The 21,089-nt window shown below is 43.8% G+C and overlaps 1 protein-coding gene across 2 annotated transcripts in view; it reads right to left on the minus strand.

The window, feature by feature from the left end:
• Nucleotides 1-5,398: 5,398 nt before the first annotated feature.
• DPYSL5 (dihydropyrimidinase like 5) overlaps nt 5,399-21,089 on the minus strand; it is a 70,104-nt gene continuing 54,413 nt past the window's right edge. Inside the window, exons 10-13 of one of the 2 annotated variants that reach the window (XM_063300038.1) lie at nt 18,167-18,309; nt 14,353-14,560; nt 12,167-12,335; nt 5,399-7,248 (exon numbers count right to left, since the gene is read on the minus strand). In XM_063300038.1, coding sequence (XP_063156108.1) covers nt 7,163-7,248; nt 12,167-12,335; nt 14,353-14,560; nt 18,167-18,309 — 606 coding nt within the window. In that variant the 3' untranslated portion in view covers nt 5,399-7,162. The remainder of the gene's footprint in view (nt 7,249-12,166; nt 12,336-14,352; nt 14,561-18,166; nt 18,310-21,089) is intronic. The other variant, XM_063300044.1, reaches the window with a different exon arrangement.

Below are 21,089 nucleotides of genomic sequence, written 5' to 3' on the forward strand. Positions count from 1 at the left end.
TGTTGTGGCTGTGTTTCAGCCGAGCAGAGCAACTAGGTCTCTAGTTCCAAATAGTTTTGAACCTTCAGCCTGCCTGTCCAGCTCCATCTATGTCTCAGTGCTCAAATTACAAGAGAACAGAAAGGACCTGACTCAGTTCTTTTTTAGGAAAGAGCTGTGTATTTGTTGTTTCCAATGCTGCTAAGAGGAGAAAGAGTTGGAGGCTGTAGACTTACTCAGGGTCTCCCTACCTTTTATCCCCATATCCCACAAATAAATGTAAAACTCAGGCAGAGCCAAAAAGCTAGCTGGCAAAATTGAGCTAACCAACCGTGCCCATCCGCTTCATTCAAATGCATTCCAGCATCCCTCCATTAGTTGAGTGCCAACATTTATTTCTACTTCCTAAAATCCAATGTGTCATCTTCAATGTTTTGCCTTTTTAAGAACTGCATGAGACAAAAAAACATAAGAAATAACCAGAAAGAAAATTAAAAGGCAGCAAAAAGGGGAAGCAAACAGAATAATAAAACAGTGTGTATGCATGCCCCCAAACCCCTATATGATTTAAGAGAAATAACAAACATTTTAAATATGCATATTCTGTATTTCTCTCTTAGAATAACAAATTATTGGGAAAAACAGAAGGATATTCATCCCTTATACCACTTCTTCCTGTGCCTTTTATCACCAACAGGAGTGGCAAAGCAAAGAGCAACCTGGAGGGCAGTGTTAAAAATCAAGGCCTGGTGCTTATCTAACCCACTAAACATCTGCAGCAGAAGTTTAAAGCATTATCTTCATTAAGTCCTTGAAGGCAACTTCAATCCCTCTCTTTTGTCTATCTATGCCAAACAGAAGGATTTTTGTGTGTGCTTTCCCTACAACCTTGCAGGTCCTTGGGCATGGTCTCCCAAGTCTCATCTCAATATTTTGAGATACCAGGAAAACATTTAACCTTAAACATCTGCATTTGAAAGAATACCTCAGAAGTGGTGTATATCAACCTCTTTCTTTCTTGAACAAAAGATCTGAGTGTAGCTTACTACAACCATGGAATGATTTGGATTCAGTCTCCAAATGGTGCTTCAGAGTATGCAGGAATACAAGCACTGTATCTATCTGAAACATAAAGCAGATGCATCTGGTCCTGAGCTCAGGCAGCGTCCCTCTATAGCTGCTGCAGGATCCTGGAAAAGTGTGAAGCTACTAACCGCCCAGGGTCCCCCATGCGGGGGAGATGGGCAGTGATAAAAATATGATAAAATAAATAAATACTTTAAGGTGTTGCAGATAGGTAACAAGTTTGCAGTCCAAAGCCTATAGATTACAGAGATTGCATGCTTACCATAGCACTCAAAACGGGTAAACTCTGTTACTAGAGAAAAATTCATGGCATCAACAAAAATGAAGGAGATCGCCTGATTTTCTTAAACGAGCTGACAAAACTACATTAACATGGGTTGATGGATCAGTGAGACAGAATGCTGGGAGATAGGCTGGAGATAAAGTTAACTCGACCTGCCTATTTAAGATTGGAGAGAAGTGTATCAGCTACACAGAAAGCTGAGAAATAGTTCTGATGGACTTCCAAAGTTTGCATGGAATCAGTGTGACATATTATTAAGGCTGTCATATCCAATAAATGCAGATATCCAGGTGACCAGCAGATGGGACAAAAACATTAAGAGTTTTCTGCATGTCTTCGCTACCATTGGTGGTCATTGGATTATTGCAACCCAACTAGGCTAATCCTGATAACATCTATACCACACTTTACTTGGAGCATTGAGGAAATGCCAGAGTTGATAATGGAGTAGGATTAGCCTTGTTCACATGCAAAACGCTTCTATTTCTTTTTATGCTTAGGGAGAAGCCCCTGAAGCAACCTGGTTTCTGAAAGGTGTGTCTTGTGCTCACCCACTTAATTGAAAGAGAAACAGTGGATAGAAGCAAAGTGCTGTTATCTAGTGTCTTCTCTTGAAGATTGTGAAGGGAGAATTTAAATATTTCCTGAATGACAGGCTAACAGGAATGTTTCCATTTACAACACAACAGGCATATAAAACTAGACCAGCTTTCACTTCTCTGAACATAAGTTAGAGGGAAAGGGAAAGGGAAAGGTCAAACTCTTACTTGTGCACCAACAAGCACACTCTTGTAAATACTAACCCTAAGGATGGATCACTGGCACTGCAAAAGACTGGCAACGCAGAAGAATATTGTGCTCGCACATTTTAGGGTGGGGGGCGCGATTTCAGCAATATTTGTTCTAGAGGAATAGGTTCTGCTATTTTCTGCATGTAAACATACAAAAATGTTAGATAGCCGTGGTTGTCCACTAGAAAAAAAATCCAAACGTCATACTAGGATTTTGGTATAGTGCCAGGTTTGAGGCACTCAGTCAAAGCAGTTTTAGTGAACTTACCTGGCAACAGAGAATAGCAATACTTTTTTTTCTAGGTGGCTAACAGCCTTTAAAGGTAAACTAGGAAACCAAAGTCATGTAGACCAATGCTACTTTTATTGTAAAGTTATAGTAACAGAATCTTGCAAGTCTGAATGTGGCTTCTCCTTCCCTCCCTCCCTGTACCTTTGTGTGAGCTAGGGAGGGGCTTGTCTGAGATGTTTGTGTGTGCTATAGTTCTGCCCCAGACTCAGGTTTCTTTTATCTGACCATTGCCTTGGCAGCAGCTCTTCCTCCTGTCCCTCAAGGCCATTCCCTCTTCCCTCTACAATAGTTGAGTTCATAGAATGAACTTGGGTGATGCTACATCAGGAGTCTTATGGGGAACTGAAAACATTGAGCATGTGCCCAGTTGCTTGGCTGAATACTAGAAAGAAAGGATGGGAAAGGTTCATTAAAAAGGCCTACCCAGACCCTGCTAGTTATAGCTGCCCAAACACAGAGTGCACTAATATCAGTTGTTAGGATAGGCCTTAAGTAGTACCACAATAAGTTGTAAATTAATGAGCATACTTCTGAATACTTCTTACCCATTTTCTTACCTATTGTGTTTTTTTTAATTTTCCATTTGGCTGTGTTTGCATAATGTGTAACCTGATCATATAAAGTGGTGGGTACATTCACACAACACGCAAAATTCGGTTAGTATTAACTTTGGATTGTTTTTGTGTGCATGCCTTAGTGTGCAAATCCACTATTTGATTAGGTTATGGTTTATTGTATTGTATTAACTCAGCAAATGGGTTAATTCAGTAATCAGGTTAAGTATATTGTGTGACTACAGCCATACTGTCTTTTTATAGTGAGGAGATAAGGACATTTAAAATTAAGGAGGGAAGCTTTATTGTGATGGAAGTCTGTCTTCTTCCCTGTGGCTGAAGTAGAGATCCACGTAGATTGATTGTACAGGGATTTTATGCTTGATGTAGCAGACCACAGATAGTTCAGAGAGCTTTACTGCCTTAGACTGCCTTCAGGACTCCAGAATGCTTCATCATAACAGAAGAACCAGTGAAACTTAGAGGAATTTCACACCTTTCAATCCCAAAGAGGCAATACTCATAGGAGAGACACTGTTATGCCCCTGATGAACTCAAAGGTATTCTGGTCATGGAAACAGACTCCAACTTATGTATCAGAATTACTGAATAATTTAGCTACAAAGACTCTTCTCTGGATCTGCTTAGAGGACTTTTCAATGATTCAGGCATACATGTTTTCTTCTGCAGTTGTTTTTCAGAACAAGCCAGACTCCCCTCCCTCTTAATTATACCATTCCAATAAAATATAAAATTGGTCTTTAAGAATATGCCTTGAGAAAGCATACAGCTGCTAACTGGCCTCATTTTCCACTGAGGTCTCCCGTTCCTTCAAAGAGTTCGTACCATTGAAGGAGACACTCTATGCACTGGCCTTCCAAGGGCAGGGGAGATAGAAGAATGAGACAGAGCTAAAAAATGCTGCTGTTTTCTCTCTAGGAAGTGGACCATAGAAAGAGTGTTCTGTTGAACTCATCAGACCAAAGCAGAACCAGTGAAAGGGGCAGCAACCTTTCTGCAGGACAAGTCACATAAGTTTGTGTGTGGGGTGTGGGGTGTATGTGGGCATATTTCTGAATAGAGAGGTGATCAACTTCTGCTCTTTCCTTCCAATCACTCCATTTCAAAGACACCTGCAAGTTTGGCTTGAGCTGTAGAGTGCAAGTCCCTGGTCTCAAGTGTCTGAGGCTCCATGAGTCTATGAAGAGCACTGCTGTAAGATATGAAGACTTTTTCTGAGGCTGCAGTTGAGAAGAAACTTATCTTGTCTCTTCCCTTTGAGAGGACTGAGGATAACATCCATTCGTTGCAAATCAACCATCAATTTCCACCTTATTACTTACCTGGGGGCTAATCTCCTTCTACTGCCATGACCATGTGGTAGCCTGGCTATTTTCTGAAGGGGGAGCCCTTGAAAGATGCCAAGCAACCAAGGAATACATCGCCCAGCCTGGGAAGTGACAACTGCCAGTCAACTGTGGTCAAAGATCCTATGGAGTTTTTCCACTTCAAGACATGCTCTGGCAAAGGGCTGGAGCAAACAACATGTACATGAGATTGAAACCACAGTGTAGGAGTATGGATGTATAGAGAATCTGGTTTAAGAACCATTTCCCAGCTTTAGTATTGACAAGATATTCAGAGCTTAATTGGACAAGTTGAGAAACTGACCAGACCAGAGTGACAGAGAGTTTGCAGGCTGGCAAAAGACCTGCTTCTGTGCATGTGTGTAAGAGAATGACAGAAAGTAAAATGCATAGGCTAAGGTGCTTATAACGTTCTAAATGGCTTGAAATATTACTTGAAGTATTACCATTTACAATATGTGCATCCAAAGGTTTAAATTACTATCAAGAAGCTTTCCTCTTGATTCCCTACTGCTTGAAATGCGTAGCTCCACAGAAAGGGGTCTAGATTGTGGCACTGTGTAGGTGGCCTGTCATTCTTAGAAAAAGTTCCTGTTTCAATTGTTTTGGTGTGAGTTGAAGGCTGTTTTAAACAACTCCAAGATTTTAGCAGGTTACTATAGCTGATGCTTTTGTAATTACAATATATAATGTTTAAGCTCTATCAATATTAAGGCACCAGAGCTTGCAACACTTATCAATTCACCCCCAAAAGCTAAGGAGGCTCAGACCTGGTTACTACTTGGATGAGAGACCACCAGCAGGAAATCGCAGGACTATAGGCTACATTGGGAAGAAACATTCTGGTAGAAGGCAATGGTGAACCATTTCTGTAGTCATTAAACGTATTTTTCTTTTTTGAGGTCCCTTCCAGCTACAACTGCTAAAAGTAAGGCACATGGTTTCTATGTTGAGGTTCATCTCCTGCTGCCCTACAATGCCAAAAGACTGGTTCAGAAGCATAGACACAAGAGCTTCGTATCATGAGAACAATCTTTAATGAGGAAACATATGCACTGCAGGTGCTAAAACAGTCATTACAAGACTATTCCAACATGTAACAGGGCAGGGCTGGCTGCGCTCACAAGCCGAGTCCTCCAATGCGGTCCTGGGAGCTGAGGACTCCGTCACGCCTGGCCACCCGGCCTCATACACCTATGGGTACCAACTATTGAGGGAAAAGTGCACAAGGAACAGTTCACATTTCACGCTATTTCAGAGGGAGGTGTCAGTGGGCCGAGGGTGGGGAAACAGGGACTTCATCGGCCCCAACAGTCAGCCAGTGGGGCAGGTTAGCACCATCAGGTTGAGAGAGGAATGGAGGGAGGTTTCAGAGCGTGCAAGGCTTGTCTCAAGATATCCTCTGGCTTGAAAGGCCAGTGAATAGCTCAGATAGGAACTCCCTCCATCCCTCAGCATGAAGAGGAGAAATACTGTCTCACTGAAACAGTTAAAGGAATCCTTTATCTCCAAGCTCAGGGCAGAGAAGGTGGCTGCTGTGAGTGGACGGAGAAGCTGGTTCGGCCATCCCACACCATCCCTTTCTGTTGCCAGCACTGATGGGGTTGTCATGCATGCACCCCTTCAAGAGAATCAACCTCTGCTCTGGCAGCTCTTCCTCTGCAAGACCCTCATCAAGAGGCACTAAGGGGACAGAGCAGCTAGGTTCTGCTGTTCTTTCACCCTACCTTCAGGCAGAATGGGCTAGGATTATGGCCAAGAGGCTGATACACTTGGACAGGCCAAGACCTCTCCTTGGATGGAGACTTCTAAGAGATTGGGAATAGAAAAGCTTCAGGATATTCCAGTATTGTAAAAGAAGAAAGCTACAAAGAATGGGACAAGAAGACAACCCCTGTCTGATATAGGTCAATGGGAAGAGCAAGACAAAACATCTTGGCTGCTACCCTCCTCCCACTCTAACAGAAGACTATATTTTCCAACGGGAGCCAGGAGGACAGCTCTTTCTCCTATAACTGAGTGTGCCCAACAACTCATTTTACTTGGTGGGGTACAGAAGAAAGGGGCACCATTTGAGCTTGGCCATCTTCTGCTATACCAGTCCTCTCGAGAGCTTTCAGTTGAGGATATGGAGCAAACCTGAACAAAGGGGCAGAAGCCCACAGTTGTTAGTGGCATTGTCCTATGAGATGACAGAGAGAAAGGCGGCTTGTCTACTCCGGGTAATTCTTGGCTGACCCTCTTCCCTTGCACAGTAAGTACAATGCCTGAATGGGGACCTCTGTCCTCCAGCCCAGCTGAGCCCCACCCTAGCCTGGCCCACACCTCCCCCTTCTATCCTACTGCTAGTACACAAAGCACCTTTATTTCAGAATTTTTTTCCACGTGATGCACAAACAAGTCAAAATGTCACTTATCCAAAAACCCAACGTGCAAAACAGAAAGGAACCGGCACAGACAGGCCCCCTTGGTCCTGTCCCCTCCCCAGGGCAGCCCCCCTCTCCCCCACAGTACGTGGGGAAGCTCCCACCCTTCTCTAGGAACAAAGGCAGGCCCTCCCTCAGTGCATCACCCAGCACTTAGTGCAGCTGTGGGGTGAGGAGAGGGATAGGGCCCCATCGTCTCATTCCCACAGAGGGGGGCAGTGGGCTCCGCAGGGCATGGCATTGGGTGCAGGCAGCAGAGCGCTTGCCCGTGTCAGTGGCTCCGGTGAAAAGTGTGGCTGCCTTGAGCTTGCAGGGTGTTGGTGGCAGCCAGGCAGGTGGGGGTGGAGATGGTGTCCTTAGTTGGGGGACAAGTCTGGAGGGCAGCTACCAAATGCCACTAGACCTGCCTCCGGGGGGAGCGAGAATCCGGGCCGAAGCTCGCTTTGGAACATGGTCATCGATTTGAGAACCTGTGGCAAAAAAAAGGGAGACAGGGGGTGCAGGGTCAAAAGCAAGCTGGCAAAGGAGAAGCCACATCCCCTTTCACCCTGCCCCTACAGGGTCACTCCAAGAATCAGGAGAAAGATCAGCTGCATTTATAATTTAGTTTTTATAAAATACTTCCTATGAAGTTGTCTTCAGTAGAAAGCAAGATAGGACATGTCTGAATGAAAAGGTAGAGATGGATTGGCAATCTTTCAGGTGAGCTTTACAGAGCAGATTCTCCCTTCTGTGACCATGAAGAGAGATTTCAAAAAGAGCTCCCTAATCTTATCACTAATAAAGCTCTGTGAAAGCCCATAATTCTTGATTGTGAAATTTCCAGCACCCAACTCTCTAGAGTAGGACCCACAGAACAGAGACCCCTCCCAAACAGCTTCATAAAAAGGCTATTATACTTCATATACAGTATCTGAAGTGATCTGGAATTGGGGGAGCTCTCTGACTCCCTTGTCATAGTCAGATCATGCCCTGGTAACCATGAAACTCTCTGGTGCTGCCCCCTGCTGCGGGGAGGCAGGACCCATTAGATCAGTCCACCCCTGGTGATTGATGGACCTGGAAGGGTTCCAGAGGGAGCTGGGGGTTGTTTCTGATGGTTTGCTGCATAGTCCAATGGAGGCCTTAGTCGCCACTTGGAATCAGAGGGCAGCTGTGGCCTTGGATCAGATTGTGCCCATGCAACCTCTCCTTTTCCATGGATCCTGTCGCTCTCCCTGATTTATGGAAGAACTGAGAGAAATGAAACAGGAGAAGTCTAGAGTGCCACTGGAGGTCAACAGATGAACTCAACCAAACACAGGTGGAAGTCTCTATTAAGGCCTACCTTGTGATGCTAAGGGCAGTGAAGTGATAATATTTTCCTGCCCTTATTGCGTCCATGGATTGTCATCTGACAGCCTTGTTTTGGATGATCCAAACCCTTCTGGAAAGGGGAACCCAGAGGTTCATTTACAAGGCTGGGCAGAGGAATTTTCAGAGCATCTGTTAGACAAAATCACTCAAGTTTGTTCCCAGTTAGATACCAGCCTGGTGCAGATACGGTCGAGATGCCTGGAGCACAGTCTTGCCCTGTTATCTGGGAATGGTTTGAACTTGTTGGGCTTGAGGAAGTGGACAGGGTCCTTATGACTACGAGCTCAGCCACCTGCCCCTGAGATCCATGCCCCTCCTTCCTAGCTAAGGCTGCCTGGGAGGGGACACATGGGTGGGTTCTGCCAGTGGTTAATTCATCCTTGAGAGAGGGGGTGGTTCCTTCACCTCTTAAGGAGGCATTGGTTCTCCCCCTCCTCAAGAAGCCATACTGGATCCCACCATACTGGACAATTTTCATCCAGTGTCCAACCTCCCTTTTTTAGGGAAGGTTGTAGAGAAGGTGGTCGTGCAGCAGCTTCAGCGGACCCTGGATGAAGTGGGTTATTTGGACTCCTTTCAGTCAGGCTTCAGGCCTGGACATGGGATGGAAATGTCATTGATCACATTTTGGATTATCTCTGGTGGGAGTGGGATGGGGATAGTGCATCTCTCCTGGCTCTACTTGACCTCTCAGCAGCTTTTAATACCATTGACCATGGCCGCTTTCTGGATCAGCTCCGGGGATTGGGAGTGGGCAGAACAGTATTGGGCTGGTTCTCTTTCTTCCTAAGGGGCCAATACCACTTGGTGTTGATCAGGAGTGAGAGACCCCGCCCTCGGCCCCTATTATGTGGAATGCCACAGAGTTTGGTGCTCTCCCCACTCCTGTTTAACATCTACATGCAACTGCTGGGGGAGATCATCCATTGCCATGGGGTGAGGAATCATCAGTATGCTGATGATACCCAATTATATCTTTCCACTCCTGGTGAATTAAGCAATGCTGTAGATGTCCTCTCCTGGTGCCTGGAGGCTGTAGGGGTCTGGATGGGGAACAACAGACTTCATCTGAACCCTGGCAAGTCTAAGTGGCTTTGGGTTTTAGGGACTTTTGGATCTGGGACTTTACCACCTTTGGTACTGGATGGGGTAGCACTGCCCCAGACAGACCCAGTCTAAAATCTTGGGGTCCTCCTGGATCACAACTCCTGCTCAAGGAGCAGGTGGCAGCTGTGGCCCAGAAGGCCTTTGCGCAACTTTGTGTTGTGCGCTGGTTGCACCCATTCCTGGATTGTGAGGCTCTGCTTACAGTTAATCACTCCCTGGTCAACTTCCGAACGGACTGCTGTCATGTGCTTTACATGGGGTTCCCCTTAAAGAGCATCTGGAAGCTTCAGCTGGCACAAAAGGTGGTAGCATGGGCAGTTATGTGTGCCCCTAGAAGGACACATGTTACACCTCTGCTCTGTGAGCTGCATTGGTTACCAGTTTGCTTCCAGGTCCAATTCAAGGTGCTGGTTTTAACCTTCAAAGCCCTACATGGCATGAGGCCAGGTTACTTGAGGGACTTCCTCTTCCTGATTACATCCACCCATCCCATCAGGCACTGCAGAAGGGTCATGTTGTGGGTCCTTTCTGCGAAAGAACTCCATCTTATGGGACCTAGAAGGCAAGCCTTTTCTGCTGAGGCACCCTCCCTCTGGAACGTCATTCCTCCCAAGGTGAGGTTAGCCCGAACCCTTATGGCCTTCCAGAAAGCCCTCAAAACGTGGTTTTTCCAGCAAGCCTGGGGATCCCCTGGTAATAGGGAGCCTGCATGCTGGCTACATTTTATGCAATATTTTCCCCTTCGCAGTCTTGTTTTATCTGTTCTTCATTTTGATTGCTTTAATGGTTCTTAATTGTTTCTAACTGGTTTGTAGAATGTTTTTAATTGTTTGTTTTATTGTAGGCCACCCAGAGTCACTTCATCTGAGATGGGCAGCCATATAAATTTGACAAACAAACAAATAAACGTGTAATCTAGCAGAGAAAGAGATGCGCTGAAATCTAACAGGCAGCATATTGCAAATAGATAACCTGTACATTTTATTTTGCATAAGGAACCAGAGGGAAGCCTCAACAGTGGCCAAAGTGTAGGTGATGGAGAAGGGCAAACTTAGCTCTCTTTTCCTGCCCACCTAGGAATTACATCTTGGAAAAAGGAATTTACATTTCAATTAAATATTAATGGGAAGTTTTTATGTAATACAAATAGCAGCTTTAGACAGGAGATTTTTGTTGGGATATAACAAGAAATGAGGTAGCAACATCTAACCAATGTTGGTTGATAGGAAAAAACTAAGCAAGGTCAGATCTGATTAGAGCTTGGATGGGACTCCATCAAAAATCCCAAGGCTGGATTGAAAAATTGAAAACATCCTGGAAAAAAGTAACAGCTTTTGTATTGCTGGCAAAGAAACTACATAGATGTGTCCATCAAATCAGCAAAGAGCTGAGACGGATTTCAGAGAGTCTTTAGTCTTTTAGCAAAAGGTGAAACGAAAGCAGTTTCTTCCATTTGTGTAATTAGTATCACACGATGTACTTAGCTGTTATGGTCTCTAAGATGTAGCTAAAATAAGACTTCAGCAGTAATGTCAGGGGAGATCCCTTTATAATGAACACAAACCACATCTTTGCTTTCCATTACAGATCATAAATCCAGACTTGCCAGACTGAATCATCTGGCTTCCGAGGAGGATTGCAAGAAAGGCCTTTTCCCCAAAGCTGATGCTCTTCTGCCCTTCAGTGTCAACAGTTGGTGGTTGTGCTGACTTCACTTTAGCTACCTCTTTCCTCTGCAGCGTAGCTGAAATAAGAGCTGGTATTTGCAGATGATCCAGCCAGAAATGTTGGCTCTACTTTGGTTGTTCTGTGGATACCAGAAGGGGAAAGCTGAAGTTGGTTCTCAGAGAACCATCACTATCCAGAGCTACAGCCAATGGCTCCTGCTATAGAGGGCAGTGCTTTGGCTGTCCTAAAATGCTCCCTTCCAAGAAAGGCAAGGGCTGACTGAAGCTGGCAAGAGTCAGCATTTGTAAAATAGCATTGGTTATATTTTAACTGGTTCTTTTGAAATTGACTTGTGAATGCAGGGATGTTTTCCTGAAATTGTCAGCTGGATTCACATAGCATACCAATCCTAACTTAGCAAAATTGGTATCTTCATATAAGGTACCATGCCCAAACAAAATACATTACAGCTGATTCATACAACCTACTAAGACAACAGTTGGATTTGTTGACATGAAAGTTTGAGAACCACAAACTCTCCAACCCCATTTTAGCTGCCGCTAGTGGACCATATGAACATAGCCTCCTTTTTATTGCAAACTATCTTGGGAAGACTGTGGGTTTGAAAGGCTGCTAAGAAATGCTTTATGCAAACAAACACACAAAACTTGCTATTTTAATGCATCCAAAATACTCCAATAGGCTATTCTTTCTCAAGCTCTTGATTCCTTCCAGATAGCTGTAGTCAACTATTTTTCCTTCTGCCTTTCCTCTTAGCCTCCCATCACCTTCTGTCCTGCTCTTCCAGTCCTCCTCCTCCTCCTCTCCTCTAGCCAATACACAAGTCCCCCCCCCCATGAAAAGCCCCACACATGATCTAAAAGGTCAAGATGGGACTAGGAACAGGCAGTGCAGGCATCAAAAGAAATCAGAATGAGAAGTAGCTGTCTTAGAAGCAAAGGCACGGAAGGATGAATGGAGTGAGGATGGGAGGCTCGGCACCAGATCCCAGCCCTAACAGAGAAGCCTGGTCCCATAGGCAGGAGGTACAAAATCAGCCAATTCTTCCAAGGAAGGACTTGGAAAGCAGCCCTGAAAAGACGGAGAGCAAGAAGGAGGCAGAGGATACATAAGGCAAAGACACAGAGGAGGAAAAGAGGAATGCTGGCAGCCTGAGTTAGAGGAGCAGGGAGGGAGGGCAGGGTCTGCCGTTTTGCTGCCCGCCCCAAAGAAGACTTGCTCCAGCCCCCTCCTTACCGGAAAGGCTGAAACTGGACTCGTGGAGGTCCCTCATGCCCCCATGTCTTGTGACCGGCCGAGTGGGGGTGTCTGCAAGTGGTGTCCCCGTCTCTTTTTTCCCAGCGTGCACAACCATGGCTACGTCCCCCAGATATGGGGTGCGGTCCACGCCTTTAAGCTTTAAACTCTAATTAAAAAAAAATACACAAAATAAAAGTCAGCTTTGGCCCCTCCCCAAAATACTATCTGTGGAAACTCACATTCTTTGGGAGGCCAGGCCTTAGGGAGTCAGACTCCTAGTGTGGGAAACCCAGATCAATCTTTTGGAGTGGATGATGGGGCTAAGACCAGTGTGACCAAACAGGCCACCTCAACCAGTCTTGCTTTGGCTGGAAGAGATCTACAAGGGTTAGGAGCCAACAGCCTTTGGCCAGAACCTGACTTAGTCAACTGGATCTTGCACATGCCTGATTGTTTTGGGATGGGTTTCACTGTGGAGAGGAAGTTCAGAGTGCCAGAAGCAAGCACTATGATGATTCCAGGATCTATGTTACCTTCCTCTGGACATTTTTTTTTCTCTAAGGTCCCTCACTTTTACCTGGGCTTTAGTATTCTCCAAAATAAACCCAAATCTCTCATTCCCAATATATCCCTCCTCACTTCCCCTTCCCTTGAAATTGTCTATCTGATCCCATTCCCTGTTTCCATATCCCTATTTCTCTTTCTCCTTGCCTCCTTCCTTCCCATATGCAACACTTGATTTTTCCTTATAAAATTAAAGCTAATTTTATGTGTGGGGTGGGGGGGGGGGAAGAAAGAGGGATGTCCAGGAAGAAGACGGCTGAGAGCTCCCTCCCTCCCTTTGCTGTGATCTCACTAAGTTTGTTCTGGGTTGCACAGCCTCATCGTTTAGATCACTTCATCACATTTCAGAATGGCTGAATGCTGGAAAGGCAGTGACTTTTAGAAGAAGATACAGCTATGTGGCTGAAGGAATAGAACCACAGGGCACTGAACTCCCCCCTGCCCATCACCTTGGCAATCAGAGGGGCTTCAGTAATCTAATCATGCTGAGAAGCTTGCATCTCATTTGAATAAATACTGATACTGGAACCAAGGTACACCAAACCAATCATACCCATCTGCCCTCTGATCTGCCTTCTGGGGATGTCAATCATCCCTCCCAGTGGAATCTCTTCCTCCTCTTGAGTTCTCCTTCTGCTTAGCTGGTACCTAGTGAGCTCCCCTTCTCTCTTTCCCTCTATTTCTAGGAAGTCTCATTAACTGGACATGGCTGATTTTCTTCTTGCAGGAAGAAAAGTATAACTTTGCTTCTTAAAATCCCTTGGGATCACTTTCTGCAGCTGTTGACCAAAATCAGAAACCCCAGTGGGATGCACACAAGCCTGTTCCTCCATATGATTCTTTCCATCTCTGTCTTCCTGAAATCAATTACTGTTCCAGAAACCTATATCCGTAGTATTTCCCTAAACAGACCCCTCCTCATCGTAGAGAACTTGCTCTGCTCAACCACCTCCCCTTCCCACAAACCATTTCGACCTTCCTTAGGAGCAGGACTTTGGGCTCTGTAAAGTAATTCACAGATGATGAAGCCACCAATGGCTCCTAATAATTTTTATGTGATATGGATTACTGCCAATATTAGGGGCAATGTGCTTCTGAGAAGCACTTGTTGGGGAACATGATCTGGTAGATGTTACTGCAATCATGTCCTGTTGTGGCCCCCTTGAAGGTATCTGGTTGGCTTCTGTGGAAAACAGGATGTTGGCCAGATAAGCCTTTGGCCTAATCCTTACATACTTACGTTGGTCTTCTGCCACTGATCCTTTTAATATAATGCATTTTTAGTAGCAATTACACTGCTCCATCACTGTGCCCTTACTGCACATATATGGCTTTGTTTTCCACTGCTTATATCAGTCTCTAAACAGCAGAGCCTTATTACAACTGTTTGCTGAACTAAGGGGGCAATTGTCCTTAGATCATTTTGGCAATGACATCTGTTCTCTAGGCACTTTTCTGCACCAACTTTTCACAGTGCTGCTCTTCTATCATGCTGAGGACTGATTTGCTGCCAGACAGTATGAGCTTATGGGAAAGGGGTATGCAGTACAGGGAAATCCCTCCCAGACCCACTTAGTCCCATATCCCCCGCCTGCCTTTTTGCTTGTCCCTTTTGGTACCTTTTCTCGCTGCACCAGTTTCTTGTACACAGAGTCTGGAAAGGAGCGGAGAGGGCAGAACTTGCCGGTGCCTTCAGCGCACATAAAGACCCCGTTCTCGTAGACAACACGCCCGTGGCTGATAGTAACCAGGGGTACCCCATGGCAGCGCATGTTCTCGTACAGGTTCACATCACCACCCTGGACCTGGGTGCTGGCTGAGATGGTCCTAGGAAAGAGCAAAGGGCACTGAGGTCTGCAGGGCACTGGCTGCGCTATCTCAGCACTAATAGCATCTGGTCCTTTCCATCTCTAGGATCTCGTAACTCAAGGGGATGGGATAGTTGTTCATCAATCTTCCTAGATTTTGAAGCATGAGGGTAGAAAACCACTCTAATGCTTAACAATTATAAATCAACGTACAAAGTCAAAATGAGGCCAGAGGAAATTCAAATAAAGGGCAACAACTTATCCCAGTCATTTTCTGGAAACTTCTTTTCCTTTTCTAGTTTTCCAAAATCCCACATAATCTGAATTGTTAAAAGATGTAACACTGCTCTCATCAGCTTCAATGTCAGGAGGAGCACTATTTTTAAAAATTCAGGGTCACATTGGCAGTGAGGGAGCCAAAGCCACCCCTTCCTCTCCCTTCTCAAATTCTTAATCAGAGAATGAGGGCAGGAAACCTTGGGAAAAAGAGTTTATTTATAAAATTTATATCTCGTATTTTTATTGCACTTCATGGAAGGGAGAATTCTGAAACAGGACATATTTGACAGGCTCCCTGAACAGAGATATTCTAAGTGTGACATTCTGTTGAAGGCCCTACCAATGTATCTCTTAGGTGTGTTCTTTCCGACAGAAATGGAGTCCTTGCAACAGCTACTATGTATTAGAGAAAGGTGCAGGATAAGACTACAGGTAAATAAATGGAACCACTTTTTTTGTCAAAGAGGTAGGAGGCTTGCTTCCTATCTTAAAAAAATCACTGAACAATCAGAAGTATAGAAAAGATTCTTAATAGCTCATATAAGCCTTGAAGTTCAGAGAACCATATTAGATCTTTCTTTGTATTGACTTAAACATCGTGCAAATTTCAAGGGGCCAACTTTTAACACCATTTATCCTGAGAACCTATAAATACTTCAGGAAGTAGTCATGTGTGTACAATATGTTTAATCAGCTCAGTTGAGTGCTTGGTGGCTTAGCTGGCTTTTTACCTTGATTTTTTTCTGGTGACTTAGCATGTTGCATGGCTCCAGAACATGAGTTAGTTAGTGGATTGTGAACAAAGACACTAGATCAGAATATTCTTATTATGATTTTTTTATATAACAGTATCTATATTGCAAGAGTACCATGTTTTGCTTTAATTCCTTTTTTGTTGTTTCTTTGTTCAGTCGCTTCTGACTCTTTGTGACTTCATGGACCAGCCCACGCCAGAGCTTCCTGTCGGTCGTCAACAACCCCAGCTCCCCCAGGGATGAGTCCGTCACCTCTAGAATATCATCCATCCATCTTGCCCTTGGTCGGCCCCTCTTCCTTTTGCCCTCCGCTCTCCCTAGCATCAGCATCTTCTCCAGGGTGTCCTGTCTTCTCATTTAATTCCTTAAGAAACTGTATTTGCTATATAGAGTTGTACTTCCAGTATGATTGCACTGAATGTTTCTTTTTTTTATTCACAGTCCTTACACTTAGAGTATGCTGACTGCTGCAAATTTAGAATAAAGCTGTATCAAATGCAATAGGACTTAAGTCTAAGTAAATATGATAGGCACTTGCATCTTAACCCTATTATTTGCTCTTATTTGGTTTAATTTTGGTTTTTAATATCTTTCCTTCCTTTAATAATAGTTATTGGTTTTATGTATTATTCCCATTAAAGCCATTCTATACATTTTAATTTAAGGAGAGAAAAAGTATAATAATAAATAAATGCAGTATCTTACTGGAAAAAGTAGTCAGCAACTCTGTCAAATCAGTACCTCAAAGAAGAAACCTCATTTAATGGCTCCATAATCTAGCTTGACAGTTTTTTGCTTTTTTTCAAATAGGCAGCCTGGTCTAACTTATTGAAACATCATCCTTGACACTCTGGACTAATTCATCTGGAAGAACCACAGGCTTCTGATTTTACATTGACAGTTACAGGTATATATGGATTAAATTTCCATTCCACCTGCAGCTAGGTCCTGGAAACATTAAACAGATTAAATTGCTTCAGGATTTTTTTAGAATAAGAAATGCTATCCAAATGTTTTCAGTAAAATAATTTTACATTTATGCCACAAAGTCTATAGTCCTCTGCAGTGCCAGTGCCCTGTCCTGTCCCCCTGTCAACTGGTGGGTCCTCTTTTGTCTATAGTAACTAGACTGATATGTGATTGTTCTTTGCATCTCCCATGGAAATGCTAGTTAAAATATTTATTGGATCAAGTCCTACCTAATGCTAAGCCACAAAGTTGCCTTAGGAGCAAATATTCTGCCCACAGGCTCTGCCTTTGAGGGGATCAGGCAACAATTTCTCTGTGGCTTTGTCAGACACTGTGTGACATCTGCTTGCAGGATTTGGCTCTAGGGCCAGCGGAAAAGAGGAAGGCCTTCAATGCAACGGATCGATACAATTACAGCAACAATGGACGCAAACATTGGAACAGTCAGGCATATGGCGCAGGACCGAACAGCATTTCGTTCTGTTAAACATAGGGTCGTCATGAGCCGCAAATGACTCGACAGCAACTAACAACAACCCCAAGGAAACAAGACAGTAAGCTAGGACTCCTTTTAGTTCTGTTAATGGTTTTCTTATCCGGCATATGGAACCAAGATCCTGTGTTCACATGACAGTATGATGTGGTAGTTAAAGTGTTGGATTGACACTGGTGAGACCCAGGTTTAGTCCATCCTCAGTCATGGAAACTCATTGGGTGACTTCAGACCAGTCATTTTATCTCAGCTAAACCTACCTCACAAGGTTGTTGTGGGGAAAAATGGGAGGATGGGGCATTATGTATGCCACCTTGAGATCTTGAATTAAAAGTGGGATATACATCAAATAAATAACCTTGGTTAATGAAAACTGGGACAGTTTCATCATACAATCAATATTTAGATACTATGGTTATTTAGATACTGTGGCTAATGTCCTCCCTTCCAACAGCTTACATGGCAATTAGAGGGACTAGCACGGGTTCCCAACCACCTATCATTCAGCCCCTTGGCCATTTCCAGTGCTGTAAATACAGTTAAGGCAGGAATAGAGCCACCTTGGGGGCCCTGGCACACAGGGCCCCACTTGGATCTTCAATGTTTTTTAAAAAATCAAACTTGATTGTGGTCTGTTGAAGGGCCAGCATCTACCCATACAGCAACCTAAACATTTATCTTATCCAGCACAATGGATGGGGCTGGAGAGATAGAAGGAAGCAGACTGTGGGTAAGCACAGCAGACATCCTGAATGTGGTTGGTTGGGGGGAACCAAATAACCCAAATAACTAGGGGACCTCTAGATGACAGCAGAAAACCACCAAAACCTTGCTTTACTCCCATCTGATAGTCATCCAGATTCTTGAAGTTCAGATCTGAAAACTCTAGTAATGAAACACCTGCTGGTGCCATCCATTGGCAAGAGAGTGCCCTGAGCCCTTATTGCTGCCATTTCTCCCTGAAAGTGATTTTTGTGTGTAAGCCTTGACACCAGAACAAAGCTAGTGGCTCCTTTAATGACTAATGTTGGGATCCCCCCCCCCCATCTAAAATCTTTTGGGCATAGGAAGCTCTTGTTAGGCCTCTGGCTGCTCCCTTCCTTCTAGTCCCATCTTCCCCAGTGCCTACTTGGTGGCCTCAGGGTCCCACACGACTACGTCTGCATCGGCTCCAGGAATGATGCGGCCCTTGCGAGGGTACAGGTTGTAGATCTTGGCAGCATTAGAGCTGGTGATTGCAACAAAGCGGTTCTCATCCATCTTGCCCCCTACCTGCAAAGGGGCAGAGTCAGAAGATTCAGTTCCTGTTCAGGCTGAGCTATGGAGTAGGGGTCGGGGTGTGAAAGAACATGGTCTGGGTAAGGGGACTGTAGTATCTGAAAAAAGGAAATTATTGGATTGCAGGCACAGAGTATTTCTTTACAAGACATCCCCATGTATGAGCAACAGATGTTTGCCATTTCCTGCTTGGTCTCTTATATGCACCATCTCTTCCTGCCCAACTGTTCACTGGCAGCTGAGTTTTTCTTCAAATGCTGTGTTACTTTCTTTTCTCTTACTTTGCTAAGGCCCAGCTTTTAACTTGGATGTTAAAAGGACATGCAAGGGTGCTAATAGAGAGCTATAGTTACCGGGAACTGCTCTTTCATAAAGATTGTGACCAAAGGACAAATGTGAAAATATCAACCTGACAGCCATTGTTCTTATGACCACTGGGGACAAGTGGTTTTAAAGACTCTGTGCTTGTAGCAGAAAGTAGGAAGCTACAGAAGAATGGCACAGAAACACTAGACGTGATTCTGCGGTAAAGTGAAAAATGGCAATTTATTTACTGAATGCATTTGGAATTTCAATCAACAAGATGGTCTCTGGGCAACTTCTAATAAAAGAAAATAATCAAATACAAAAAGAGTGTAGTGGTTAAGGTGTACAACTTGGAACAGGGCTTAATTCTAATTTTTGGGCCAATCACTTTCTCAGCCTAACTACTTCTCAGGTTTGTTATTGAAATAAAATCGGAAAAACCACTTAGATAAACTGCCTTAAGCTCTCAGGGAAAAGGCAGAATATCAGTGAATGGATGAATGAAAATATAAACAAAAGCAGTAACAAATAAACCCAGTAGCAAACGATCCAACAATTAATAAACACTCAAAACAGCACTAACATTCTTAACAGGCAGCATCATGTACGAGGCTTAATAATTTAAATTATTTTTATCAACTTTCAATAATATATAAAAGTGCTTCCCTATACACAGAAGATGCCTTTCCTGTTTCATATGGCAACTAGCAGCCTTCTCTACCAACAGAAAGAAAAGAAAGTAATGGCATTATCTCCTACAGGCTTCTTTTTGGAAATGGAGGGTTTCCTTGGGAAACGCAAGCACAAAATAACCAGTGCCTGATTATTCCTCATTCCCTGAAGTAGCATCCATTCACAACTCAGTGTTTGTTTCTTAAATCAGAGAATGGAATTTAGAAATTGCCTACTCAATTTACAAAGCAACTTATCTGCTCTTAGAATGAAGCAACAGGATCTTACAAACTGAGAGCCATTGGGAGGAACATTATCAAGATAAAAGTAGAGGCTGAGCATTAAAGGTTTTTTTGTAGCTGCTACTAAGCTCCAGAAAAAAAAAACACTGCAGAGAGGGAGAATGGAGTAAGAGACAAGTTCAGGAAGCATAGGAAGAGAGAGAGTAATTTGAGCAACACAAATCAGATCTGGAGAATTTCCAGAAAAAGAATGAAAATAAATCCTTGGCGAAGCCATATAGAATCTTAGAAAGACTGCACAAAAATCTAATTCTAGTTTTCTAACAAATAGATCAACCTTCCTCCCTCAGGACTCTTGGTCCCCAAAACTTTTTCACTTCCTAGCCTGTTAGCAAGCGGATATGTTGCAAGTTAACTCTCATAGATCATAAAAAATTATCATAGAACCACAAAATATGCTACGACTTTCAAAAATGCAAAGGCCTAGGAAAGTGTCTTGACATAATTCTCCAAAGGCTACAGTTCAGCTTCTCCTTAGATCATGGTTCCTCAACTGTGGCAAGTCTAAGCTGTGCAGTCTAAGATGATTTCTCCTGTTGTGCAGCTTCAACTCCCAGAATTCCCCAGCCAGCTTTGCTCGGGAGTTGAAGTCTGCACAGCTTAGACTTGCCAAGGTTGAGGAACCCTGCCTTAGATGACATTCCATAATGAGAGTGCCACAACCAAAATGGCCCTCTCTCACACCTCCAGTAGTTGCATCTCTTTGGGATAAGACATCCAGAAAGGTCCTTTGAAGATGATCTTGAGCCTGGAAAAACAATGACAGGGCTGTGAAACCAAAATGGTGGATCGTTGCTGCACAACAGGAGAAACCATCACAATCCAGCCTTCTCCCAGCTGATAGGCAAAAAGGCTATAGCTACTGAGCTAAGAAGGGCTGCCTTGCTCATTGAAAAGCTTGCAAGACACAACTATGCCTCACAGCTTTTCCAATCAGTTGTGACCTCTACATCAGCAACTCTGGCTGGGGGAATTCTGGGAGTTGAAGTCTGCACAGCTTAGAGTTGCCAAGGTTGAGGAACCCTGCTCTACATCATAACTATCACTGGCTCTGAAAATAGAAATTTCACTATCCATATCCAAACTGTGGTGTTACTTAGAGACTGTGTATTTGAATAGAAAGAAAGGCAAAGAAATTACAAAATATGCAACTGCTTCCTCAACCCAGTATCAGGAAAATGGTTATTGGGAAATACAATACTAAAAAAAGGCCAGAGTAATCCCAATGTTAAAAATGGATCAAAGGAGATGCAGGTAATTAGAAATCAGTTGGCCTGATTTTTTTCTTGATAAATAAGTGAAAAGCATTATTAACAGATAGGCATATAGAAGAAAATCAGCATAGCTTTTGCAAAGGTACGTCTTATTCTGGTGTCCTGCTAGATTTCTTTCAGCACATTGGTAAGTAAATAGATAGGAGCAAACTGATAGATACTATATAAGTATTTTTTTTTAAAAAAACCTTCACCAAAAGCTCCAATCAAAATTACATCC

This window comes from Candoia aspera, chromosome 1 (genome assembly GCF_035149785.1).
Source record: "Candoia aspera isolate rCanAsp1 chromosome 1, rCanAsp1.hap2, whole genome shotgun sequence".
Taxonomy (NCBI): domain Eukaryota; kingdom Metazoa; phylum Chordata; class Lepidosauria; order Squamata; family Boidae; genus Candoia; species Candoia aspera.